General features: G+C 46.6%; 3 protein-coding genes and 1 long non-coding RNA gene across 4 annotated transcripts; 2 read left to right on the plus strand and 2 right to left on the minus strand.

The window, feature by feature from the left end:
* Nucleotides 1–1,413: 1,413 nt before the first annotated feature.
* On the minus strand, nt 1,414–2,619 carry LOC125540371 (putative glutathione S-transferase). Its single transcript, XM_048703984.2, has 2 exons — nt 2,237–2,619; nt 1,414–1,910 (listed from the first exon to the last, which is right to left on the minus strand). The coding sequence occupies exons 1-2, from the start codon at nt 2,546–2,548 to the stop codon at nt 1,575–1,577; spliced, it is 648 nt and encodes a 215-aa protein (XP_048559941.2). The 5' UTR covers nt 2,549–2,619; the 3' UTR covers nt 1,414–1,574.
* A 1,171-nt stretch (nt 2,620–3,790) lies between these two features.
* LOC147987867 (uncharacterized) lies at nt 3,791–5,336 on the plus strand. The gene is made up of 3 exons (XR_015615327.1): nt 3,791–4,131; nt 4,272–4,382; nt 4,473–5,336. It is a non-coding gene; the product is annotated as an uncharacterized LOC147987867 (long non-coding RNA).
* Nucleotides 5,337–20,148: 14,812 nt separating this feature from the next.
* On the minus strand, nt 20,149–21,214 carry LOC125540367 (glutathione S-transferase U19). The gene is made up of 2 exons (XM_087540460.1): nt 20,855–21,214; nt 20,149–20,621 (listed from the first exon to the last, which is right to left on the minus strand). The coding sequence occupies exons 1-2, from the start codon at nt 21,212–21,214 to the stop codon at nt 20,283–20,285; spliced, it is 699 nt and encodes a 232-aa protein (XP_087396586.1). The 3' UTR covers nt 20,149–20,282.
* A 1,232-nt stretch (nt 21,215–22,446) lies between these two features.
* On the plus strand, nt 22,447–27,437 carry LOC147987868 (uncharacterized). The gene is made up of 4 exons (XM_087542528.1): nt 22,447–22,594; nt 25,604–25,737; nt 25,786–26,903; nt 27,413–27,437. Exons 1-4 carry the CDS (start codon nt 22,447–22,449, stop codon nt 27,435–27,437), a joined length of 1,425 nt encoding a protein of 474 aa, XP_087398654.1.
* The last annotated feature ends 10 nt before the right edge of the window (nt 27,438–27,447 follow it).

The following is a 27,447-nucleotide window of genomic DNA, read 5'->3' on the forward strand; positions in this document are numbered from 1 at the left end:
AAGAAAATAAACATTGCAAATATAGTTTACAGTATTCTTATACATAAATAACCCAGCCATGGCAGCACCCTTCTGCAATTGTTCCCTAGCTTTGGGAGATGCTCATTCAAGAAGGCATCACATATGAGATTTACAGTAGATCCAGCTCCTATCCATTGCATCATCGCTAACACTAATTGGACACTTAATTAAACCGGCATTGTTGTGTATATGTGTATGTGTATGCTCGATGGGTGGAATTTTGGCGTTTCCTAAAAGATATACATTTAGTTAGTCTAAATTAAAGAAAAGGTTACCTGGTCAGAGAGATGAGGGGAACCATGCAAGTAGCAAAGGCATGCATCGTTAAATAAACTAGATGATGCCCCGCAAGTTATTGCGTGAATGTTTTGCAATATTTGAGTGAGGTTTACGTTATATGGAACATGAATATTTGAAACAATAGTTTTTGAACAAATATAAGAATTATATTTAAGTAGCATGGTAGAACGGCATTTTCCATGCATGCTTGTTTGCATGTTGAGGTGGCTTTTTTATTATGCATAGTTGCATGTTGAGGTGGGACTTTTGCCACACATGTTTAATGATGGGGCGCCATGCTTGCATGTTGAGAGAAACATGTTAGTGGAGGCTAGCTATTTAGATATAAATGATACATCCAATATGTCGGGGTCGAAGAACCGTAAAGGTACGGGAGGTCCCAACATCCCACTCCCTGGCTTCTTTTAAGTGTGTTAATCCAATTGGATTAATTAATGAATAATTTATTAGCTGATTTTGACAATGACAACTTGCTTGAAAGTTCTCATTTCTACATCATACTCCCTTCGTCATAAATATAGGACATTTGTTTTTCAAAATTCATGTTTCATAAAGCTTGACCAAGTTTACAAAGAAAAATACCAATAATAATAATAATAATATGAAATAAGATAACCTAATCATGTTTCTAATGATTATATTTATTTGGTATTGTAGATTTAATTCTTATAAAGCTTGAATTTTGATGAAAACTATATAGCTTGAGAGCTTCCGGACTGCCCGATATATAATCTCACTTTTGTTATTTGTCAGGCACTCATTCTCTAATTTGACTTTCTTTTGTCATGTCTTTGTTTCACTTAGAAGTTTAATTGTTGTAATAATAAATATCAATTTATTAGTCTAAACGAACAAAAAGTTAACTTAAAATATAAGAGAGACAATGGAAACCTTCCAAGTGAACAACACATGTGTCGACGAAATATGTCGGGGTCGAAGAACCGTAAAGGTACGGGAGGTCCCAACTTACGGGTTGTCCACTCATTGGCATGTCCGAGTGTTGTAATCCAACGGAATTGATTAATTAAAAAATAATAAGTTGATTTTAACAATGACAATTTGCTTATAATTTTAATTTCTACCGCATACCCCTTTCGTTCAATATAGTGTGTGTATTTCTTTCTTACGAAAGGTACATTTCATAAAGTTTGACCAAGTTGAGTGACAAAGGGAACACATACCTAGGAGATAAAGCCACAGCGGGCATATAACCAGATTACATGCATGCCTACATAGATAACCTAGTACTCTATTTAGTTGGCACCATACTCCTCCTGGACGATCTCATACACCTTCTCAGGATCAGTAAGTGCCTTGGCCACGCTCTCACGCTCCCTGCACCGGGCGGCCCAGGCCACGATCCTTGGGCAGTGTTCCTCGACGCTGAAGTCACCGTACTTCTCGTAGGTGTAAAACCAGGGGGTCAAGGTCACGAACGCAATGTCCACGAAGCCGAACGCCTCACCGCCGAAGTAGTCCTTATCACCGAGCTCTGAGTCCAGGGTCTTGAGAGCCCCGATCATGTCTTTCTTGGCCTGCTCCAGGGCCTCCCCTTTCGTCGTCAACAGGCGGGTCTGACAGTCAATGATCTGCAATTTCACATTTGGAATGTTAGTCCTGCATCCTTTAATCGGAAAAATAGTTCATGCACCCTTGTGTTAAGCTAAGTTTACTTGCTGGATTCATGGTAAGCTACATATGGTTCATAACTCAAATGAACTAGTACTAGAATGCTTGTTACTAGGTGTGTAGATTCGTGTCATGTGTTGTTCACCTGTTTTCACTCTTAACTTCCTCTACCAATGAAATGTCGCGAAAAAAAAAATTAACCCCAACTTTGAGGAAGATAAATGAAGTGGCATGGTTTTGTTCTATTCTCTGTTGTCTTAATAAAGCGAGGTTCCTTTGTATATACCTTGTTGTCGATGTAGTCAGCCCAGAACCGGGCCTGCGCGCGGGCGTAGGGGTCCCGTGGGAGGAGCGGCGCCACCTCCGGCCACGCCTCGTCGATGTAGGTGAGGATGACGAGAGATTCGCAGACAGGCCTGCCGCCATGGAGCAGGACGGGGATCTTCTTGTGGACGGGGTTGGATCTCAGAAGCAGCTCGCTCTTCTGCTCAAGGTTCTGCTCACTGTACTCATAGGCAACGCCCTTCTCTGCCAGCGCGATCCGGCACCGCTGCCCGAATGGGCTCGCCCAGAAGTCCAGAAGCACCACATCGGCCATTGTTAGTAGGAGGAAAGTGTATGTGGCAGCTCGGTTAGTGGGTGATGCTGATTTTGGTGTGCTAGGTTTGAGGTTTCAGAGGGTTTTTATAGGCGATGACAGAAAGGGGTTTTAGTTTACTCTAAATTAACTACGGTCAGCAGTGACGAAAGATGGGTTAGGCTGAACCGAAGGGGTTTTAGTACTACATAAAGAGCAGTACATGGTACTTCATCGAGCTGTGTATTTTCTTGGTTCAAGTACACTGACTCTACTCGTACAAGAAATTAAACCTTGCAACTTGTTGCGCAGAGGCAGCAGAACACCTAGGAATTATAGGCGATCCAGCTCCACTCGATCGATGTTCAATGGCATTATGGCTGCTGACTTCTACCTCAATGGACAAGTATAGTTTGAAGTATTTTAATACGTAAATAACTCAGCCATGGCAGCACCCTTCTGTGCTTGTTCCCTAGCTTTGAGAGTTGCTGATGCAAGAAGGCAGCACATATGAGATTTACAGGAGATCCAACTCCTATCCATTGCATCATCGCTGACACTAATTAGACACTTAATTAGACCGGCATTGTTGTGTATGTATGTGTTTGCCCGACATGTGGAAAGTTCGCCTCTATGACGTGACCTAAAAGATATCCATTTAGTAAGTCTAAATGAACAAAAAGTTAACATATGAGAGAGATGAGGGGAACCTTCCAAGTAGCAAACGCATGCGTCGTTAAATAAGTCCAATATGTCGGGGTCAAAGAACCATAAAGGTACAGGAGGTCCCAACAGCCCACTCCCTGGCTACTTTGAGTGTTGCAATCCAACTACTAGGTCGTCAGTTTACAGGGCGTGCGCGTACCTCTAGGTCGTTAATTTGATCAACCTGATACAAGTCATATATTACGAAAAATATACCAACATAATCTTTGAAGTTTCTACTTTCAAAAGGTATAATTTTTGTGTTATATAGTTTATGTTAGGGTGATAAAATTGGCAACCTAGTATACGCGTAGGACTTGTAAACGAGGTAGTAGATTTCTTAATTAAGAATTAATTAGCTGATCTATAATACCTAAATAGTTCATCCCCACTATCCTATTTCTCCTTACATGCAGCCTATCCACGTCATTAGTTGTGCCACATCAGCATTTTTCTTCCAATCATCATCTATCTATATGGCCATTGTAGGTTGTATTATCTGACTTAAATAACCAGCCAAAGCCCAGCCATACTTCCCCTCAATGAAGACGGATCAGCTGTAAATGACCCACCAAAGACGCCTCTCCTTGAATGTGGCGCTGCGGCCGTATCGTCTTCATCAGCAGATATGTCTCCTCATTTTCTCTCCGCACCAAATCTCTTCCTATTAATCTGCACGCCGGCACTCCGCCTTCTCTGACTAATGGTCTCCTCCACCAACCCACATTCCTTCGATCTCGACAGCAAGCTCTGTGTGAAGGACCAGGCCACCGTATGTCTGGCCATGCCCGGATCGTGGAGCCGTCGAGGTTGAGCGCCTGAGAAGCAGTACCGCGGAGTCGCGGACGAGGGAGCATCCAGCGGAGGATGAGGCATCCAGTGGCGGCATCGGTGCGAAGGTGCGTTAGCCAGTACCGGCGCTAGGGATTAGATCGATAGATTTCTCTTGACTCGTGCGCTCGGTGAAGCGCCCTCCTCTCATATTGGCCTGGGCCATATTCTTTGTATGTTTCTCTTCTCTTAAAATCACACCTGACAGGTTGGAGCTCGACCGCCATGGTGATTTGGAGGCTGGAACTCGACCCTAAGGCTGAGGGCTGGCGGGGGAGTACTCTGTTTCCGCCAACCGGGTCACCTGCTAACCCCTGTGGTAGATCCACCACTACCTCCGATGGCACCGCCGCCACCGTGTAATTGTGTGTTTCCATCGTATGCCTTCTGATTGCGAGCTTCCTCGTAGAGTAATTGAACGAGGAGCGAAGAAATTGCTCTCCCCGTGTTCTTCAACGGCCATATCGAAGCCAGAGGACGAAAGGCTACAGAACCCTGTTGATCTGTACGTATATCCTTCTTCTGAAATCTGAATATATGTTCATTTAATTGGTCCCTCCCACTTCCATGTCATGTCATCCTGGGAATAGGAGATTATGTGGTTTGTATGTTTTTCTTCTTGTATATTGCTTCGTTGTGGCTGTTTTGCTTGGCTAGCACACAATGCTCTTTACGTGCCTAGCTGTTTGCTTGAGATACATCGTGATTGACTTGGTCCGTTCTTGTAGACGTATGGAAATAATGATGGATGTTCCCGTTCATGGAAAATGGGTTTTGACCGGTGAGAAAGCCACATATAACCTCAAAAACACTTGGTTCCTGCCGTATTTGTTATCTCATGTTTTATCTCCCTACGTTCTTTAGTTCCTTATATATTATTCCTTCTCTACGTAGCAATTACACGATCCTCACTGATTATTCTGAATTGCAACCAGGGATGCGTACTGGCAAATATGACTATGCGTATTTAGATTTCTGCGGCAACAAGCCTGTTGGTTCTTTACTTAATTTTTTTTCAGTTAACTTTTGCATTGCCTGATGTTTAATGATGTGAAGATATTAGCAATACATCTTCAGGGGACAATGAAGTGTTCATTGCTGTTCTTAATTGTGTTTTGTATCAGGCATTGGCAACAAAGATCAAAAGACGCACTTCTCCGTTTCTCATATGAAAACAAACTTTTTTATAACATAATTTGTTTGTTATATATTTTTGTTTCACCTTTTATGTGCATCTACCGGGATTGAAAACCTGGACATGTATCTTTGCTGAATTCCACTATTTCTTCAAACAACGATATGGCATGTTCTTCCACCGTTTCAATCAGAGAAGCTCGGAAGAAATACATAGATTGCTGATGTCCTGGAGAGCCTTCGACCACTGATGCTAACTGAATGTACTGCTCCAATGTGAGTAGAATTTTCTACTCTAGATCTCAAAAGAAAAAGAGAAGCTCCGAAGAAATAGGTATATGCAATTGCAATAATGAAGAACAAAAAAGAACCAGTATTTTTTTCTCTAAGGAAAATAAGAAACAATCTTTTTTTACTTCCAAATGCGAGTCCGCGCCTCAACACACCATGGATACATTGTTGAGTATGAAAGAAACTGGGACATTATATCTTACAAGGTCGCACTAACCAAAAAGCACCCCAAAACAAAATCAAATAGATCCTACTTAACTTGAATCACCTATACATGAAATATATTGTTTTGTTGATTATTATCACTTCTATATAAAATCCATCATATTATTGATTCAAATTGTCGTCATCTTTTCTATCTACTCAGAAACACCAAAAATCGCCGCAGCAACGCGCGGGGTATTATCTAGTTTCAACAATGACAACTTGCTTAAAATACTCATTCCTACCTCGTGCCCCCTTTGAAGAAAATATAGTGTGTGTATTTCTATTCAATAGTCAGATTTCGTAAAGTTTGGCCAAGTTTGATATTTCTCTGTTAACTTGGCTAAACTTTACAAAATCCGTAAACATTATAATTTGAAACAGAGAGAGTATAGCCCAAGAACTTCAGGACTACCTATGTATGGTTGTGTATGAACTTGCAAGTACATGACACCTCACTGAGGTGTGTATTTTATTGGTTCAAGTATGCTAATGAAGTATAACATCTTGCCAACTATTATATGGTTGCACCTACAATAGTAATTTCTAGGCTGGGATGACCTGACTTAACGTCAGGTGACTTGGGGCCACTAGCATGTGGGACCGAAAGTCAGCTGGCCCACATGTTAGTGGGCCTATGTCACCTGACATAAAGTAGCGAATGTGTGCCGGTAATTTTTGTGTTTATTATTTCTTGTATAGTAGTAGTTGGTTAGTTAAGTCTAAAAATAAGCAGTTGGTTAATTAGTTGCTAGCAGCCAAAGGTATCGGACATGGAAATAACCCATAGTGTGCCCTTGGGTTGCGGGAGATTGGAGATGGCAGTCGGGCTTCTTTCTGGGAGTCTGCTTGGCTTGAGGGGTTGAGACCCAAAGATATTAATCCCCATATTTTTATCTATCCAAAAAAAAAAAGAACTGCTCTGTTCATAAAGCGTTGCACAACAATTTCTGGGTCTCCCAATTTAACATCAGCGAGGGCATCTGCGTTGATCACCTATCCGAGTTTGTCAACCTGTGGGAAAAGCTCTCTCTCATCCATCCAAATCCAGAAAGGGCGGATACCATCTCATGGAAGCTAACAATGGATGGTCATTACTCGGCTGCGTCGGCCTACAAGGTTCAATTCCGGGGCTTAGTGGACACGGACCTTGTACAGAAAGTCTGGAAGATTTGGACACTTCCAAAGTGCAAGTTTTTTGCATGGCTCGTTATTAACAATAGGATTTGGACAGCTGATCGGCTGCAAAAGCGGGGATGGCCTAATTGCAACTTATGCCCCCTTTGTAAGCAAGTTCAAGAGACGGCGGCACATCTACTCCTCCGATGCAGATACACTGTTAGAGTTTGGGGTATGATAAAGGTTTGGCTTGGCCTTCATGACGTGAACCTCCTGGATTGGGGCCATATGGACTCCGTTAAAGATTGGTGGGGATACAACGCGTACAGAATGACGCAATCTCGAAGGCCGCTCATCTTCCTCATCCTGCTCATTTCATGGGAGATATGGAAGGAACGGAACGCAAGGGTCTTCCGCAATGCTACGGTGCCAGTCGGAGTTATTGTCACAAAGATAAAGGAGGAGTGTAGTCTGGTGTCTTGCTGGGGCTAAACACTTGCGTAACTTATTGCCGCGAGAGTGATATTTTGTAATTCGGCCTCTGGCCACAAACTCTAAACTTTCTTCCTTGTTCAATGAAAATGGCAAATCTTTTGCCTAGTTTAAAAAAAGTGTGCCCTTGGAATTTGTTCAGGAAGACAGTAAATATGAGATTAACAGCAGATCCAGCTCCCTTTTAGTTGAATCATGGCTGACGGCCACACGAGTGTGACACGTAGATCGGCACTAATTATTTGGTATATATGTATGTGTATGCGCAACACATGGAAAGTTTTTTTTTTAATTTTTTTTTAGAAAAGGAGGATGACCCCAAGCCTTTGTATCTGAAAGATGCATGCGACCACTTTATTGTTTATTCTCGAGGACCTTACAAAGTATTACAAAAATATGCTTGAATCCGTCATCTTGGCAACATATGCCACTACTCCTATCCATATGATGAAGGGGTGCTAGTGTAATGCCCTCGATGCGGCTATAGCTCCCACGTGTCGAGGCACGACTTAGAGACCGCATTGAAAGCAATGTCGCAAGTTAGGAAATCATCACAACATCCCATGTAATATATATAGTAAAAGGGGAGATACATAGTTGGCTTACACTCGCCACGTCACATCAGAATACATAAATAACATCCATCATACAAACACTCATGGCCCGACTACGGCGCCAAAATAGAAGAAAACCCAACATGCGACAAGGCCCTGAATCAAACCCCAACTAGGCACCACTACTGATCATCGGGAAAGGAAACATAATAACGCTGAGAGTCCTCGTCGAACTCCCACTTGAGCTCGTACTCGTCACCTGGAGCGGAATCACCTGGACCTGCATCTGGAGTTATAGTATCTGTGAGCCACAGGGACTCAGCAATCTCGCACCCTCGCGATCAAGACTATTTAAGCTTATAGGAAGGGTAAGGCGATTATGTGTGGAGCTGCAGCAAGCGACTAGCATATATGGTGGCTATCTTATTCGCAAAAGAGAGCGAGAAGAGGAGGCAAAGCGCGAGCGAGAAGCTAGAAGAACAACCTGCGCAAGCATTACTCCAACACCGTGTCCACTTCTCGGACTCCGCTGAGAAGAGGCCATCACGGTAACACACTCAGTTGATTCATTTAATTAATTAAGGTTCAAGTTATCTACAACTGGACATTAACAAATTCCCATCTGCCCATAACCGCGGGCACGGCTTTCGAAAGTTCAATCCCTGCAGGGGGTCCCAACTTAGCCCATGACAAGCTCTCACGGTCAACGAAGGAATAGACCTCCTCCCAAGACGTTCCGATCAGACTCGGTATCTCGGTAACTCAAGACACTTCGACAGGTTAAAACAAGACCAGCAACACCGCCCGAATGTGCCGACAAATCCCGATAGGAGCTGCACATATCTCTTTCTCAGGGCACACTCAGATAAGCAATCCGTACAACTAAAACCAGCCCTCGAGTTTCCCCGAGGTGGCGCTGCAAGGGGCTCTAGTTCGGACCAACACTCAGAGGAGTACTGGCCCGGGGGGGTAAAATAAGATGACCCTTGAGTCTGCAGAACCCAAGGGAAAGAAAAGGCTAGGTGGCAAATGGTAAAACCAATGTTGGGCATTGCTGGGCAAGCTTTAATCAAGGCGAAATATCAAGGGGTTCCCATTATAACCCAACCGCGTAAGGGACGCAAAATCCGGGAACATAACACCGATATGATGGAAACTAGGGCGGCAAGAGTGGAACAAAACACTAGGCGAGAGGCCGAGCCTTCCACCCTTAACCAAGTATATAGATGAAGGACTCACAGGCATAGCATGCACACAATAATCCTGGCAAAAATGACAAAAGTCTAAGATGAACTAGCAGACCTGACAATTAACTCACGAAGCCTCCTTCTAACAGCATTTTGGGCATCAAGATGAGCTCAAATGAAAATGATGCAATGGAATGAAATGATGTACTCATCGAGACGAACATTTTGATATATTATATGCCCAAATCAGAGCTACGGATGCGGAGATACGGCCGGTCAAAGTATCCATAAAAAAATTAACGGAGAGAGACAAAAGTCAACCGGCTAGGGTTTTTTTTCCTAGATCTGAGATCCGCACGGATTACGAGGTCGCCGGAGAACACTGTAGCTCCCGAGGTCGAGGCGGCCGAAAATGATGGCCGCGGTGGCCGGCGTTGGAGGGGGCGGCCGGATCCGAGGGGACGCCGGGCCAGGGCGGCGGCGAGGCGGCGTGCGGCGGCGGAGAGGCGGCGCGGTGCGGCGGGGCAGCGCCGGGCTCCGGCCACCGGAGTTGGCGAAGGAGGCGGCGGCGCTCGGTGGCTGCGGGCGGCGGGAGGAGCCGGGCGGCGGGGAGAGCCGGCTGGGCCGCGGGGGCCCCGCGTGGGCTCGGGCGGGCCTCGGGCGGCGGCGGCGAAGTGGGGCTCGCCCGGGCCACGTGGCAGCGGCTGGTAGGCGGACGTGTCCGGCTAGGCTCCGGACATGTCCGTCGGTGCGGGGATCTGTTTTTTTTAGACTAGGGTTTCGGGGAGGAAAAAGAGATCCGAAAACGGGGGGGCTATTTATAGGCATAAGTGAAGCTAGGAGAGTCCAAATGAGGTGCGGTTTTCGGCCACGCGATCGTGATCGAACGCTCTAGGACATGGAGCGGAGTTTGGTGGGTTTTGGGCCAAATTGGAGGGGTGTTGGGCTGCAACACACACGAGGCCTTTTCGGTCCCTCAGTTAACCGTTGGAGTATCAAACGAAGTCCAAATGATACGAAACTTGACAGGCGGTCTACCGGTGGTAAACCAAGACCGCTTGGCAAGTCTCGGTCCAATCCGGAAATGTTTAATCCCCACACACGAAAGAAAGCTAGAAATGGCCATCGGAGGAGAATGAAGTGCCGAAATGCAAAACGGACAACGGGGAAAATGCTCGAATGCATGAGATGAACACGTATGCAAATGCAATGCACATGATGACATGATATGAGATGCATGAAAAAGAAAACAACACACAGAGACAAAGACCCGAACCCGAGAAATAAATATAACTTGACGCCGGAAATGGCAAGAGTTGGAGTACAAATTGGGAAAGTTACATCCGGGGTGTTACAACACTCCACCACTACGAAAAGATCTCGTCCCGAGATCTAGGACTGAAAGAACTCCGGGTACTCAGAACGGAGGTGATCCTCGCGTTCCCAGGTAGCTTCACGGTCGGAATGGTGTGACCACTTGACTTTGAGAAATTTGATTGACTTGTTGCGAGTCTTGCGTTCAGTCTCATCGAGAATAGCAACTGGGTGCTCACGATAAGAGAGATCTTCTTGGAGCTCAATGTCCTCGAAGTTGACGGTGCAGTCAGGAGTTTTGAAGCACTTTCGAAGCTGAGAGAAATGGAACACGTCATGAACATTTGCAAAGTTTGAAGGAAGCTCGAGTTGATAGGCGAGGTCGCCTCTCTTGCTGACAATCTTGAAAGATCCCACGTATCTAGGGGCAAGCTTCCCTTTGATACCGAAGCGACGAGTACCTTTCATAGGAGAGACACGGAGGTAAACATGATCTCCGATCTCGAAAGCCAAATCACGGTGCTTACTATCATAGTAGCTCTTTTGTCGGGATTGGGCTGCTTTGAGGTTATCACGAATGACTTTGCACATTTCTTCTGCCTCCGTGATTAAGTCATTACCCAAAAGCTGACGTTCACCGGTTTCAGACCAGTTGAGAGGGGTACGGCACTTCCTGCCATACAGAATTTCAAAAGGGGCCTTGCCCGAACTTGCTTGAAAACTGTTATTGTAGGAGAATTCAGCATAAGGAAGGCAATCCTCCCACTTCATGCCGAAGGAGATCACACAAGCCCTGAGCATATCTTCAAGAATCTGGTTGACACGCTCGACTTGACCGCTTGTTTGAGGATGGAAAGCAGTGCTGAAGCGGATGTTGGTGCCCATGGCCTTCTGAAAAGAATCCCAAAACTTGGAGGTAAAGATGCTGCCACGGTCTGAAGATATCACTTGAGGAATACCGTCCAGAGAGACAATGCGAGAGGTATAGAGTTCCGCCAATTGAGCTGCAGTGATCGACTCTTTGATAGGCAGAAAGTGAGCCACTTTGGTGAGCTTGTCGATGACAACGAATATAGCATCATTGCCACGCTTGGACTTTGGAAACCTAGTCACGAAGTCCATTTCAATGTGGTCAAACTTCCATTCTGGAATGGCAAGAGGTTGGAGGAGACCTGCTGGCCTTTGGTGTTCTGCCTTCACTCTTCTGCAGACATCGCATTCATTCACGAATTGAGCGATCTCGCACTTCATTCGAGTCCACCAATAAGCTTGCTTGAGGTCCTGATACATCTTCGTGCTCCCAGGGTGGATGGAGAGGAGAGAATTGTGAGCCTCGTTCATGATCACTTTACGAAGTTCACCTTTGGGCACAACAATACGATCCTCAAAGAAGAGAGTGTCCTTGTCATCAAGGCGGTAGCACTTGTACTTGGACTGACTCTTCGCAATCCCAATCTTCACCTTTCTCACCATAGCATCAAGAAGCTGGGCTTGGCGAATCTGGTCTTCTAAGGTAGGAGAGACTTGAAGGTTGGCGAGGAAACCTTGAGGAACAACTTGCATATTAAGTTTGCGGAAAGCTTCACAAAGCTCGGGTTGATAAGGCTTGAGAATCAGACTGTTGCAGTAAGCCTTTCTGCTCAAAGCGTCAGCAATCACATTGGCCTTGCCTGGAGTATACTCGATACTCGGATTATACTCTTGAATCATTTCGACCCATCGAGTTTGCCTGAGGTTGAGATTAGGCTGAGTGAAGATGTACTTGAGACTCTTGTGATCAGTGAAAATATCCACTTTTCTTCCCAATAGAAGATGTCTCCAAGTCAACAGAGCATGCACAACTGCCGCCAACTCGAGATCATGAGTGGGGTAGTTCTTCTCATTAGGCTTCAACTGGCGAGATGTATAAGCAACAACTTTCTTCTCTTGCATCAAAACTGCTCCAAGACCTTGGAGAGAGGCATCACAAAAGACCTCGTACGGCTTGGATTCATCAGGTGGAGTCAAGACTGGAGCAGTGATCAATTTCTCTTTCAAAGTGTTGAAAGCAATATCACACTCCGGAGACCAAACGTACTTGACGTGCTTCTGAAGAAGATTAGAGAGAGGCTTCGTGATCTTAGAAATTTTTTTAACGAATCTTCGGCAATAGCTTGCGAGACCGAGAAAACTGCGGAGTTGCTTCACGTTCTGAGGAGGTTCCCAATTCACAATTGCAGACACCTTCTCTGGATTCACGGAAATGCCCTTGGCAGAGATAATATGACCAAGATAAAGAACCTCATCGAGCCAAAATTCACACTTGGAGAACTTGGCGTAGAACTGATGTTCTCTGAGCTTATCGAGAACCAAACGCAAGTGCTTGGCATGATCTTCCTTGTTCTTGAAGAAAACCAGAATGTCGTCGAGATAGACCAAAACGAATTCATTGGTGTAGGCGTTGAAGATGAAGTTTATCATGCGAGAGAACGTCGGAGGAGCGTTGGCGAGGCCAAAAGACATGACAGTGTATTCATATGAACCAAAGCTTGTTCTGAATGCTGTCTTGGGAATATCTTCTTCACGAATGCGAATCTGGTGATAACCCATACGGAGATGAAGCTTGGAGAATACTTGAGCACCTTTGAGTTGTTCGAACACCTCATTGATGTTGGGAAGTGGGTATTTGTTCTTGATGGTCTTCTTGTTCACCGGACGGTAATCAACACAAAGTCGGTCCGTTCCATCCTTCTTCTTCACAAAAAGAACACCACAACCCCACGGAGAAGAACTAGGCCGGATGAGACCCATTCTTTCTTGCTCATCGAGTTGCTTCTTCAGCTCCTTCAACTCTTTAGGTCCGAGCTTGTAAGGACGTTTGCACACAGGTTCCGTGCCAGGCTCAAGTTCAATAACGAATTCAACTGGCCGGTGCGGAGGCATTCCTGGGAGCTCTTCTGGAAAGACGTCTTGATATTCGCAAACGACTGGAATTTGCGAGATGGCATCCAATTCACCCTTCTCATTAAGAGAAAACAGACGAATAGTATTATCCCGAGCGGCAAAGACAATTACATCCTCAGACGAATGAGTCAATTGAATCTGCCTGGCTGCACAATCAAGCTGAGCCTTGTGCTTAGAAAGCCAATCCATTCCGAGAATAAGATCAATATCCGAGTCACCAAGAACATTTGGAGAGGACAAGAACTTATAGTCACCCAAAGTGATAGTAACATCTGGAACGCATACTCGAGATGTCATTTGACGGGCCGGAGAGACGATAGCCAACGGCTTCGGCAACACTTGAGTAACAAAATCATGCTTAGATGCAAAAGGTCTCGACATGAAACAATGCGATGCACCAGTGTCAAAAAGAACTTTTGCAGGAATATCATTAACAGGAACGTTACCCATGATCACATCTGACGAGTCCTCTGCCTGAGCTGCATTCATCAAATTGACCTTGGCATGCTTGGGGTTATGCTTGACCACAGCTGTACTTGCCGATCTCACAGGAGGAGGAGGAGGAAGACGCCTCTGGTTGAAACACTTGTTGGCATAGTGACCCTTCTGTTGGCACTTGTTGCATGTGACCTCTGAAAGCGGACGGTGATATAGAGCACTCGACCTTGGAGCTTGAGACGAAGTCTTGTTCTGAAAGCCAGGGTTGGGTGGGTGGGAAGAACCATTGCCACCTTTGCTCTTCTGCTGATACGGCTGACGGAACGGAGGAGGAGGAAGCCAAAACTTCTGCTGCTTGGCCACTTGAGTAGAGGAAGAAGGAGTAACATCTCTGACTCGCTTCCTGGAAGCATCACACCTCAACTGAGCAGCCTCTTGGAACAAAACACTAGGCGAGAGGCCGAGCCTTCCACCCTTAACCAATTATATAGATGCATTAAGATAACATAACAATATAATGATATCCCAACAAGTAAATAAAAGATGTTCCAACAAGGAACGGCCTCCAATCTTCACTTGCAACTAGCAACGCTATAAGAGGGGCTGAGCAAAGCGGTAACATAGCCAATCAACGGTTTGCTAGGACATGGTGGGTTAGAGGTTTGAAATGGCAATTGGGAGGCTGACAAGCAAAAGGTAGGCATCGTAGCATTGGCATAGCAAGAGCGAGCAAACTAGCATAGCAAAGATAGTAGTAATTTCGAGGGTATGATCATCTTGCCTGCACAGTTGTCAGAGTTGACTGGATCCTCACAAGCAAACTCAACGGGCTCCTCGGTAGCGAACTCGTCTCCCGACGCTACCCAAAAAGACAAACAAGCAACAAGGATACAATCAACCACGTGCAAGACCAAGCAATATGATGAAATGATGATATGCTATGCGGGATGCGATGCGGGAAGCAAAATGCAAGATATGACAGGAAATGCATGAAAATGGCCTCAACTTGGAAAACCAAGTGTGCCACTGGATAGAGGGGATTAAATCGCTTGAAAACGATATAAAGATCATTGGAATCGGAGTTACGGTTTGGAAATGGCAAGCGATTTAAGAATGACACCGGTCTGCGATTTACAGCAAGTAGGCATCTAAATGCAACGAAATGAACATGCTACAGCCACCAAACATGACAACAAAATACATGGCAGGGATGCACACAAGATGCTTAACAAAATACTAGCACTGAGCCACGGCCAATTCATCCATTATGAGGTCCAAACAAGCATGGCAAAAACGCAAATGCAAAACAGATTCCAGACTTAGTGAAATTAACACTAGTCTGAAATTTCAGATCACGAAGCCCTCTTCGGAGCAGCAAAACAACATGATATATGACCTGATTATGATAAATAAGAACATGGAATGGAGCTACTCAACAATCTTAACAAAAGACCCAAAGTGACCTGAGGCCAAAAGGTTTCACAAAATATACCAACACGCACACGAACATCGCTAAAACACAATCAGTTTTCAGACTTGGTGAAAACTGAGACATGCTGAAATATAACTCACGAAGGCATGTAAACGAACTCGATGCACTCACCACGGCGCAAGTCATGGCAAGGCAAGCATACATTCATTAAGAAGGCACAAAATTCTAGCTAGACATGGCAAGAACAATGACATAGCATGCACGGATCAACTACAATAACATCGGCAAAATCGCAAACGAGTTGACGATCTGCCCAGATTCACCACGAAGCAAAAGTAGAGCTCGATTGACTCAAGCTAGGGTACTCCAAAATTTCAAACAAAGACATGGATGGATAGCACATAACATGATTAACAAAACTCCTTTACTGATCATCCTCAAAAGAGGCACGGATCACTAGGAAACAAGCTGAACATATGGCATCATGAACTAAATAATCCCAGACTTAGTGAAAACAACTAAGTCCCTGAAAACAGATTTCCCGGGTGCCTCACTTTGCAAGCTTGCAGAAGTCACCACACACATCGTATAAATGCATGGGTTGCACCACTGGAAAGAAGACAAAATCCTTAACAAAACATATGAAGGACTCACAGGCATAGCATGCACACAATAATCCTGGCAAAAATGACAAAAGTCTAAGATGAACTAGCAGATCTGACAATTAACTCACGAAGCCTCCTTCTAACAGTATTTTGGGCATCAAGATGAGCTCAAATGAAAATGATGCAATGGAATGAAATGATGTACTCGTCGAGGCGAACATTTTGATATATTATATGCCCAAATTGGAGCTACGGATGCGGAGATACGACCGGTCAAAGTATGCATAAAAAATTAACGGAGAGAGACAAAAGTCAACCGGCTAGGGTTTTTTTCCCAGATCTGAGATCCGCACGGATTACGAGGTCGCCGGAGAACACTGTAGCTCCCGAGGTCGAGGCGGCTGGAAACGATGGCCGCGGAGGCCGGCGTTGGAGGGGGCGGCCGAATCCGAGGCGGCGCCGGGCCGGGGCGGCGAGGGGCGGCGGGGAGGCGGCGTGCGGCGGCGGAGAGGCGGCGCGGTGCGGCGGGAGGAGCCGGGCGGCGTCGAGTGGCGGGGCAGCGCCGGCGACGAGTGGCGGGGCAGCGCCGGGCTCCGGCCACCGGAGTTGGCGAAGGAGGCGGCGGCGCTCGGTGGCTACGGTCGGCGGGAGGAGCCGGGCGACGGGGAGAGCCGGTTGGGCCGCGGGGGGCCCGCGTGGGCTCGGGCGGGCCTCGGGCGGCGGCGGCGAAGTGGGGCTCGCCCGGGCCACGTGGCAGCGGCTGGTAGGCTGAGGGGGCCCGGCGGACGTGTCCGGCTAGGCTCCGGACATGTCCGTCGGTGCGGGGATCTGTTTTTTTTAGACTAGGGTTTCGGGGAGGAAGAAGAGATCCAAAAACGGGGGGCTATTTATAGGCATAAGTGGAGCTAGGAGAGTCCAAATGAGGTGCGGTTTTTGGCCACGCGATCGTGATCGAACGCTCTAGGACATGGAGCAGAGTTTGGTGGGTTTTGGGCCAAATTGGAGGGGTGTTGGGCTGCAACACACACGAGGCCTTTTCGGTCCCTCGGTTAACCGTTGGAGTATCAAACGAAGTCCAAATGATACGAAACTTGACAGGTGGTCTACCGGTGGTAAACCAAGACCGCTTGGCAAGTCTCGGTCCAATCCGGAAATGTTTAATCCCCACACACGAAAGAAAGCTAGAAATGGCCACTGGAGGAGAATGAAGCGCCGGAATGCAAAACGGACAACGGGGAAAATGCTCGAATGCATGAGATGAACACGTATGCAAATACAATGCACATGATGACATGATATGAGATGCATGAAAAAGAAAACAACACACGGAGACAAAGACCCGAACCCGAGAAATAAATATAACTTAACGCCGGAAATGGCAAGAGTTGGAGTACAAATTGGGAAAGTTACATCCGGGGTGTTACAGCTAGCTAGGCCAAATACCCAGACAACTCACCTAAGCCTATCATCAAAAACAAGAAACCCTAGCCGAGCCACATACCGGGTCTGGGGCATAAACTGGTCTGACGCACTCACATGTGTCGTCGCCGCCATCTTCCATAGGTCAGTCCTCAGAGCAGATATTGAGGTTTCTACCTTGTCAGGCCACTCTGCCATCGACGCCACCATGACGCCAGAAAATTACCTCATCCTGCACGAGTCCATCACCGCGCATCGGGCGCCGAGTCTCCACTGCGCCACGCCGCCAAGATCCGCCGTCATCAATGTGTAGGATGAAGCCCTGCTCCACCAAAAAAGCCGCCCACTGGTCCCTCGATCCCGTGTACGCCTCCAAGAATGACGCCCCCAAGGAGGAAACGACACCAACGTGCCGCCGCCATCCGATCTACTGATCTAGGGTTTCCCCGGCCCAGAGGTAGCGGATAGAGGTCTGGAGCTTCTCCACGGCGATGCCTTCAAGAAGGTAATGACACAAAAGAGTGCCGCCAACGCCGGTCTTGGCATCAAGCTGAGAACGAGGTTTGCACCCGGATTCGCTTGAAGAACCTCCATCAAGCATTTTGTGCACGGGTCACTGCTGATCTGAGCCGCCGCACATCGAGCAAGCCGCACCGGCCAGATCAGATCTGTCCGAAGGGAAAACAACGCATGGTGTCGACCCACCACCAGGCCCTCCATGCCGCCACCGCCGATCCGAGGTCAGATGGTCTATCGCCGCAGACCCGGCCGTCGCCGCCAAACGCAGCCAAGGCCGCTCTGCCAGAAGCAGGGCCGGCCGTCGCACCGGCCACCATCGCCGTCCTAGGCCGAGGCGGTCGCCGCGCCGCCGCCGGTCAAGGCAGGCCCATCACGCCACCAAGGCCAGATCGGCCGTGCCACCACGCGCCGCGGGGCTCCGCACCGCCCCCATGGTGCGGGAAAGAGGGAAGGCCCCCGCCACCGCTATGAGCCCCCGGGCTATAGGCCGGCAGCGGCGGAGGGAGGGAAGGAAGTACGGGGAGCCCTGGCGGCTAGGGTTGCGATCCCGCCTGAGCGGGGGCGATGCGGGGGCAGCGGGCAAGTCTTTTTTTAATAAAAGGTTACCATCATGCTTGAGAGAGATCAGAGAGCCTTCCAAGCGGTTTTACTCCTTCGCGTTCGCTCGTTGTAGCGAGCGATCCCACGCGCGGAGCGTTTCGTCTCAGGCAGCCGCCCGCTTTTATAGGAAGATGCGCACGATTTACTCTCCTTACTTTTTTCTGCTTGCTACCTCAGGTAATCACACCCCCCCTGATTTTCAGGGTGGGCCCATCCTAAACCTGCCCAATCTCTTAGATTTAGAGGGTGTTTGTTTTCAATGACTTATTGGTTTAGGGACTTAAAAAGTCCCTATAAGTCCCATTTAAACCAAACAGGAGGGACTTATAGGGACTTAAAGTGGACATTTGGGACTTATGAAATAAGACTCTCAAGGAGAGTCTTATAGGGACTTATAGTTGTAATATGGTATTTTAGTCCATGTTACATGTCCCAAGAACCAAATAGGTAGGGACTTGGGACTTATAAGTTAGGACTAAAAAAAGTCCTAGGACTTATGAACTAAACAGAGCCTTAATAGCTTCCTCACGTAATCATAACACCCCACCCCCTGATTTTTAGGGTGGGCCCGGCCTATAACCTGCCTAATCTCTCAGATTTGCTAAGTTTTCTCACGTAATAATATCCCTCTGATTTGTAAACCTGCCTAACCTAGCGATGTCTGAAACCGAGCATTGCATTACTCCCTCCAATTCAAATTAATTGACGCAACTTTAGTATAATTTTAGTATAAAGTTTAAAGTTGCATTGCATTAATTAATTTGGATCGGAGGGAGTAGCTAATTTGGACTATGAGAACTTGCTTAAAAACTCTTCTCTACCCTGTATAGCCTAGGGACTTCTGGACAAGCGCGATATATGTACATCAATTTATTTACTGATTATTATATTTTGGTCATTATTTTAACACAGTACAAACGCAGTCGCTCATATATACGCACATACACTCATCTCATGAACACACGCACACCCTACCCTATGAGCATCTCCGAGAGATTGAGCCGACATGTCATTTTGAGATTGACAAAGTCACCAAAGGCGCTTCATAGTCAACGGGGATGTCTTCTCCTACTGAACGTGCATCACCAGAAATCCTGAAATAAATTCAGAAATAAATGCTTGCACCAGGACTTGAACCTGGTGGGCTTGGGAGACCACTGTCGAACCAACCATCCAACCACCGGTTCGTTCACTGATTTTTTTTTGGGTTCAAATTATTTTTCTAATTTTCTACAATGTGTTCATATACAGGAATATTAAGGTTCAAAGTTGCATATTTTGAGATTTCGTATTTTGCATGTCTAAAACATTACGTGTTAGAATGGGGGAAATAAATGGTTGGAAGTAGTTTTTGGCTTGCATCTCAACAAGTGTATATTTCTTTTATTAACTTCATAAGAAATCAAAGATCTTTATAACAAATTAAGCACCGGACATATATTCATATGACGTTTCATGTTTTTAGGCATGATTATTATATACAAGCACATATGAAATACATGGGAAAATGAGAATCCTTCTTTGCAAAAAGGGAAAAATGAGAATTGATTTGGACATCACAAAATAAACACGACGCCCTCCCACCGTGCTAGTTTAAATAAAAAGTTAAAAGTTGAACATGACTACCATTGAAGCAACTTATTTGGAAATGGTCCGCAACTTCGACTCACGGACGTAATTAATTGGGAGCTTTCCGATGCCCCATGAACAAGAACACACATTCGCCCAAGGCATATCGATTACCCCAGAAGAGCACAGAGCACATATGTAAACGGATAATCTAATTTTGTTTGCTCGATGAGAGATTAATAAGAAGAGTACAAGTTTCCCTATATTTTGTTTGTTTACCTGTACTTAGGTACACTGACACGTCCCATAGTGTATTATTTTTTTGTGTCAAACAATAATAGATGGAGTATTATACAAGTTTAAAGCATGATAGGTTTCGAGCACAATCTATGGCTCATTTCACTCTATGCCGTACCACTTCTTGTGCATCCTGTACACCTCCTCCTCATCTGGAAGAGTACTCCTGACGCTCTCCCTCTCCTTGCACCGCTTCTCCCACCGCATCAGCTTGGGACACTCCACCTCAAGATCAAACGTTCCTTGTTGTTCATACGCTCGAAACATGCTCGATAACGGGATGACGACAATGTCCAGAAATCCGAACTCATCGCCGGAGAAGAAGTTCTTGTCTCCAAGCGCCCCCTCGAGTTGCCTGAGTTGGCGGATTAGCTCCCCCTTTGCGGCTTCTTTCTCATCATCGCCTTTGCTCTTGAACAGCCTCATCTCCGTTGTGAACACCTAGGTAAAATAATTCATCAGAGCAAAGGATGAGTAAACTGAACAAGCATGTTCATTTCAGCATAGATATTTTTTGTGTGCGTCAAAGTTCAAGAAATTGCATTAATAAAACAAATTTGGCTGGAAAAAAGAAGTGGTCTATATCATCAAGTAAATATTTTTAGCCGATGCAGTGAGCATGAAATAAACAAGACAAAATTGTTGTAAGGCAGGACGTGCGTTTAGTCGCAGACCTTGTGGTCAACGAAATCGGCCCAGAACCGGGCGGAAGCCCTCTCCAGCGGGTCGGCAGGGAGCAACTGTGTTCCACCTGCTTCGGCATGACGGTGACCCCAGACCTCGTCGATGTACTCAAGGATGTTGATGGAGTTGCAGATGGGATGGCCACGGTGGATGAGGATGGGCACCATCCGGTACACCGGGTTCATGCGCAGCACCAGGTCACTCCTCTTGCGGATGCTGAGGTCCTCCTCGATGTACTCGAACGACACGCCTAACTCGCGCAGGGCTATCAGAACCCGCATGCCAAACAGGTTGGCCCAGAAGTCGACGAACACCACCTCGCTCTCTCCGGGGACCATGTTGTCGGCCATAGAGGTACGTGTTCTACCTGCAAGACAAGGCAGCACATATGAGATTTATAGAAGACCCTGCCTGCTATCTCCCTTCCATGGATGTCATCATGGCTGACGGCGACACTAGTTAGACACTTAGACCGGCGTTGTCGTGAATGTGTATGCCAGCCCAACAGATGGAAAGTTGGTGATTTTGACAATGACGGCTTGCTTATCTTTCTCATTTGAATTGATTTGCATTTTCTTTTGTCACATTTTTTTCTGTTAGAAGTCATGACTTCTTTCCCCTCAAAAAACAAAGTCGTGACTTCTTCACAGTTACTTTCCTTGCTCAACTAGTATGTACATATGAACTTTTTAAATTTTATTTTATTCCTCTAAGAGTCTTTAATTCCAACATAATGTAGCAATATTGTTGTTCTGCTAGAAGGTACAAAAGGCCAGATATTACGTGCATAGAGATGAAATATTTGGTGAAAGTGGAAATTAGGGTCAAGCTTCTGGATGCCTTCTCAGCGAAGCATACGGAAATAGCTATCAACAAACTACAAAATAAAAGTGTGAGAAAAGCAAAGGGATCAACAAACTACACAACAACAATGCCTTCGAGGGAACGACGCTCAAGCGTCGCTGTCACCGGATCCAACCACCAAAGGCTAGATTCTATGTTTTCAGTTTTCACCCTGAAAACAAGTCCAAGTATATCCGAGCAATGTCTTCAACAAGATCGCGACACAAAAATATCGCCACTGCCAGGTATAAGCAAGTCGTGTCAGAACTAGGATTTTCACCCCCGGAGCTCGAGACCAGGTACTCGGGAAGAACCACCAAATTGAAGTTAATTATCTGTTGTCGCCATTACTTCTCTCCCAACAGCTACATGCGCTGGGCTAGAAATCTCACCATCGCCACTACACAACCATACCCTCCGCGGCAAGTCACGTTTCATAGATTGCATCTCACTGTCGAAGGCAAACTAGCCGGAGTGAGAGCTGCCAAAACCCATAGTGGAGCCTTCGGGCTGCATCCCGCAACCTCACTGGTACGAGCTGCCAGCGTGTGTCGCCACGGTCATATCTGAAGAAGAAATCATCACAAATCAATCACCTAACTGAGACATTCGCTGATCTGATCGGATGCAACCACTATCGAGAAATGGAGCGACCAGCCCCAACCCTTATTAGCAGCAGCCGTCGGGAGTGCCGCTTGTAGCCCATCAAGCACGCCCCGGGCCCACGGCTAGGCCAGACATGGGGTATGCGCCACCGGATAGCAGCATGAGATCCCCGGCCAGCACGACGAGCAATGGAGGTGGTTCACGCCGCATCGGGAGGAAGCATCTCAGGACCGGAGGGGCAGCAGCATCGGCAGCCCTCAACGGGGGTGGGAGGGAGGAAGGTACACGCTTCGCCAGCAAGGAACAAGTGCCCCGCTGCCGCGTTCTTTGGGACCGACCAAAGCTTCACCAGTGGGCACCCTCCTGTGGCGGCGAGGCGAGACGAGGAAGGGCCGGGGAGAGGTGGTGGCGGGGGCTTAGGTTTTCTCCCCCGAGCCCGTAGGGGAGGCGAAGCAGGGGCAGGAGCAAACGATCTGTAGCGGGCAGTAGTGGCTGCTAAGCCATTTAGCGGGAATTAAAGCATGGGCATATCTGTACCACAAATAGGAGTTTTTCAGCAAAAAACTTGGGATTTTCAGTATAAATTCAGACATAAATAAGTCAACATACAAACCGTAACATAACCATCATAAATTTTAGGTATCAAGGACTATTATAAACAAGCATCACCGCTTAAGTTGATAACTAACCGCACATAATGCGGCAGTGGGTCAACAAAGCATGGCGGCATGGCTAAGATTGCCGTGGCTTGCTCTCAGGTGGGAGCTCAGTACTAGTGCTACTAAATCAGCAAACGGACAAAGAGGAACTTGCCATTATCTGTTGGTGATGGAGTGGGAGTTGGAACTGGCTGAGACGACATCGTGGTCCAGAGTGCCCTCGTTGCAAGCTTTTCGGATGGGAGGGAGACAAGGGAATGGGGATAGAACGAAGATAGGTTTCCTTGGCGAGTTGGTCTATCGGAGCAACATTGGATTGACATTTTCCTGGGCCACTGTCTCGGCCTGCTGAAATGAGCCGTTCCCATGAAATTGCAGCGACCCAGACCGCTAAGCCATTTAACGCCATCTCGCGCCACCATCATGGTCATAGGGGCAGATCGTGGAAAATGGATATGGTGTCAGGGGAGGCTCTCCAGCCGCAATAGCGCCTGTTTCGCCGGTGATTTTAATTTTTGCGTAGATGAGAGGCAGCTGACACCAATGATTTATAGGTGATCTAGCTCCGTTCGATCGACGGCATCATGGCTGACACCTACATCAAGGACCCAGTATAGTTTCAACAAACAGAGAAGTGAGAAAAGTAAGCATCAGGCAAGGGTACCCAGTCTAACGCTTAATATTCTTTGACACGCACGGGTCAGACCTGCGCGGGCAGTCATGGAAATACTTGTGCCATGCAACACCGTTCTGTGCTTGTTCCTTGGAAGCTGTTCATGCAAGAAGGCAGCACATGTGAAATTATTACAAGGAGATCCAGGCTAATTTTTTTAAAATAATACATTTTTTTAGTAATTTGCACAAATATTATGCCCAAAAAATTATTTTCAAAAATAATACACCGTCGGCCAGCAGCTGGCCGACTGGTCCTAGTCAGCTAGCAGCAGGCCGACTGGCCTTATCGGCCAACTGCGAGCCGACAGGTGGCTTCTCGGCCACGCGGAGGCCGACTATTGGCCAGGCCACGTCGGGCGCTGGCTGTCGGCGCGGGTTGGGTCACGGGCGACCCAGTCGGCCAGCTGCTGGCCGACAGGGAGCCGGCCCCACAGCGCACGCCTCTTTCTCCTCTCCTTCTTCTTTCCCTTTCTCCCACCGCAAGTTTCTCTCTGTTCTTCCTTCCTCCTCTCTCTTACACGAACTAGCTCCAATTAATACAGCAAAATGCCCCGTTTTTTCGCGGATTTGGCACCGTGAATGGGTTCTACATAGTTAGGGGAGCCAAAAGAGACCTCGATCTACTGATGGGGTAGCTTGTGGTGGTCGTGGTGAGCATTTTGTTGGAGCATATTTTCAGCGCATTGGTGGAGGTTGTGGCGGTGGTGGAGGTGGAGGTGGTGGTGGTGAAGCTGGGGCAGTGTGGTGGAGGTGAAGCTCCGGTAGTTTGGTGGAGTTTCCGGCTCCAGTTCCGGTGATTGAAGGCCGCCGTTCGTCGTTCACACGCACGCTACAAGGGTATATTTGAACAAACATTTTTATTTTTGAAGTTGCATGCAATTATTGTTTTTTGCTCCGGTAGTAATGTAAATATATTTAGGTAGTCGTGGTGAGCATTTTATTTCCCGGTACCGGTGTGCAATTATTGTTATTTGCTCCGGTAGTAACGTAAATATATTTAGGTGGTCGTGGTGAGCATTTTATTTCCCGGTTCCGGTGTGCGATTATTGTTATTTGCTCCGGTAGTAAACGTAAATATATTTAGGTAGTCGTGGTGAGCATTTTATTTCCCGGTACCGGTGTGCAATTATTGTTATTTGCTCCAGTAGTAACGTAAATATATTTAGGTGGTCGTGGTGAGCATTTTATTTCCCGGTTCCGGTGTGCGATTATTGTTATTTGCTCCGGTAGTAAACGTAAATATATTTAGGTAGTCGTGGTGAGCATTTTATTTCCTGGTACCGGTGTGCAATTATTGTTATTTGCTCCGGTAGTAACGTAAATATATTTAGGTGGTCGTGGTGAGCATTTTATTTCCCGGTTCCGGTGTGCGATTATTGTTATTTGCTTCGGTAGTAAACGTAAATATATTTAGGTGTGTCAGTAATTGGAGTTGCTCCGGTAGTAAACGTAAATATTTAGGTGTTCTTGGTGAGCATTTTAAGTTGTTGCTTAATACTTGTATTAGTTGCTCCGTTAATATTCTGTAATATATAGCTAGCTAATATATAGACATGTCTAATATTTCTTAGTGGGGGTATATTAAGTTGTTGCTTAATACCTGCATTTCGTTGTTGAAAAAAAATAGGTGAGGCGAGATGTCTGATGTAGTGAACTTCAGATTTTGCTATGGTCCTGGTACTGTCCAAACAACTGAGATGGGAGCAGATCTGAGTGAATTTACTCATATAGATGTGCCAATGAGCGCACCTCAAACATGGTTTGTCAGTCAGTTGAAAGAATGGATTGCGGCAAGTTTAGGTCTTGATACTGAAACACACACCGTCGGTGTTCATGCATTGTGGACACGGTCAAGTTCAATAATTTACTTTTATTTGAGGCCGATAGAGCGAGACTCCGAATGGGTGCGGTGGTTACAAGGTTGTGAACGAAGGGGATGCAATCCTGTTGCTTTAGTTCTTCCCGTCGTGAAGGAGGTCACTACACATGAAGGGGAGGATGGCTACGATCCTGGTCATAGCAGTGTAGGGAGGCAATTATCTATGTCAAATGCTGGAGATGATTGTTACGGAAAAGGACAGAGCAGTCAGGTAGAAGGAGGAAATGCTTATGGTTATTAACCAGGGCAGAGTAGTCAGGTAGAAGGAGGAAATGCCGATGGTGATTACAATGGCGAGGTGGACGCTGACGAGGTAGATGGGCACATGCAGGACCAGATGGAAGAAGAAGACACCGATGTTGAAAGGGGTCATGCCGATGATTCTGACGAGTCAGATGAAGAAGAAAATGCAGAGGAGGTCCCGAATCCTGCATCGTGGAATCATGACTTCTCATCTGCAATGACCGTGAATGATGGACATGATTCAGCCTGGCAATATCACCAGAACAATATTGCGACGGGTGCTATGTATCCGAACAAGCAAGCCCTGAAAGATGCAATAATTAACTGGGCAATGTCCACGCAAAGGGTTTTCACAGCTCAGGTGTCCAGTCAGAAATTCCTGACAATGGTATGCAAGAACGCAGATTGTCCCGCCAGGGTGCACGGCTTTCTCCCTAAGTATGGCACAAGTTGGGTGATAAGTGACTTAGTTAATCACACTTGTATTATTCCTTGCATCCCTCAGGATCATGCCAACCTTTCATCCACGCTTATTGCTCGGTTGTTTTACGATGAGATAGTGCAGGGCAAAGCTATGGAAGTGAAGGCAGTCCAGACAAAAGTCTTCGCCAGGTTCAAGTACAGAATTTCTTATGGCAAGGCTTGGAGGGCTAAGCATGCGGCGCTTGAGAGGAGATTTGGTTCTTATTTTGATGCATATGACTCTGTTGTCCAGCTCCTCCACACCCTGCAGCAGCGGAATCCAGGCACCTATATCGATATCCAAGACATGTTCATGCCAGAGTTCCCAACTGTGAGGGTGCTGCATCGTCTCTTCTTCTCTTTCGGTGTATGCATCGAAGCTTTCAGGCATTGCCGGCCGGTGATATGTGTCGACGGTACTTTTCTCACAGGCAAGTACAAGGGTCAGATCCTGACAGCCATCGGTCAAGACGGCCAAAATCAAGTCGTCCCACTCGCATTTGCTTTTGTGGAGAGTGAGAACATTGAAAGTTGGACATGGTTCTTCAGGCAGCTGAATGGGGACATTGATAGGGGTCATCGTGGTGCGATATGGTATGAGCGCAAGCTTGAGCCTCTGGTCACTTGCACACCTAAAGAAAACTGGATGATACACCCAGGATGGCTTCAGCGGTACGTGTTTTATTAATTTGCACACTGACATGCATATTAATGGGAGACACTAACTGGAATGTTCTCTGATGAAGGTTGAAATGGGCCAGCCTTTTACCTTTCGCGCGTCTGGTTGAGTATATCCCGGGTGAGAAACACATTGCCATCGACGGGTCCTTGCTGAGCTGCTTAGTGGACCGTTGGAGGCCAGAGACCCACACGTTTCACTTCCGATGGGGAGAGATGGCTCCTACTCTGGAGGATGTGTCACTTTTGCTCGGACTACTGTTGGCAGGTCATGCCATAGGACCGTTGGAAGCACCGGCTGGTTGGGAGCTAGCCCTTACACAACGTTTTCATGGTGTTTTTCCCGATGCTCCGGATCCGGTATGGGAGCATCACGGACCTAAGTATGAGTGGTTGCTCAATTTCTGGGTAATTTCCCCAACATCTTATCTTCAAGTTATCATGCATATGGTTTTACAGAAAATAACTGCGGCTAACTAAAACTTTCTCTTTGCTTAATGCAGATCCAAAACTTCCGTGTGCCGTTGACTGCGGAACA

This window comes from Triticum urartu, chromosome 2A (assembly GCF_056163025.1).
Source record: "Triticum urartu cultivar PI428250 chromosome 2A, HENAU_Tu73, whole genome shotgun sequence".
NCBI classification, from domain to species: domain Eukaryota; kingdom Viridiplantae; phylum Streptophyta; class Magnoliopsida; order Poales; family Poaceae; genus Triticum; species Triticum urartu.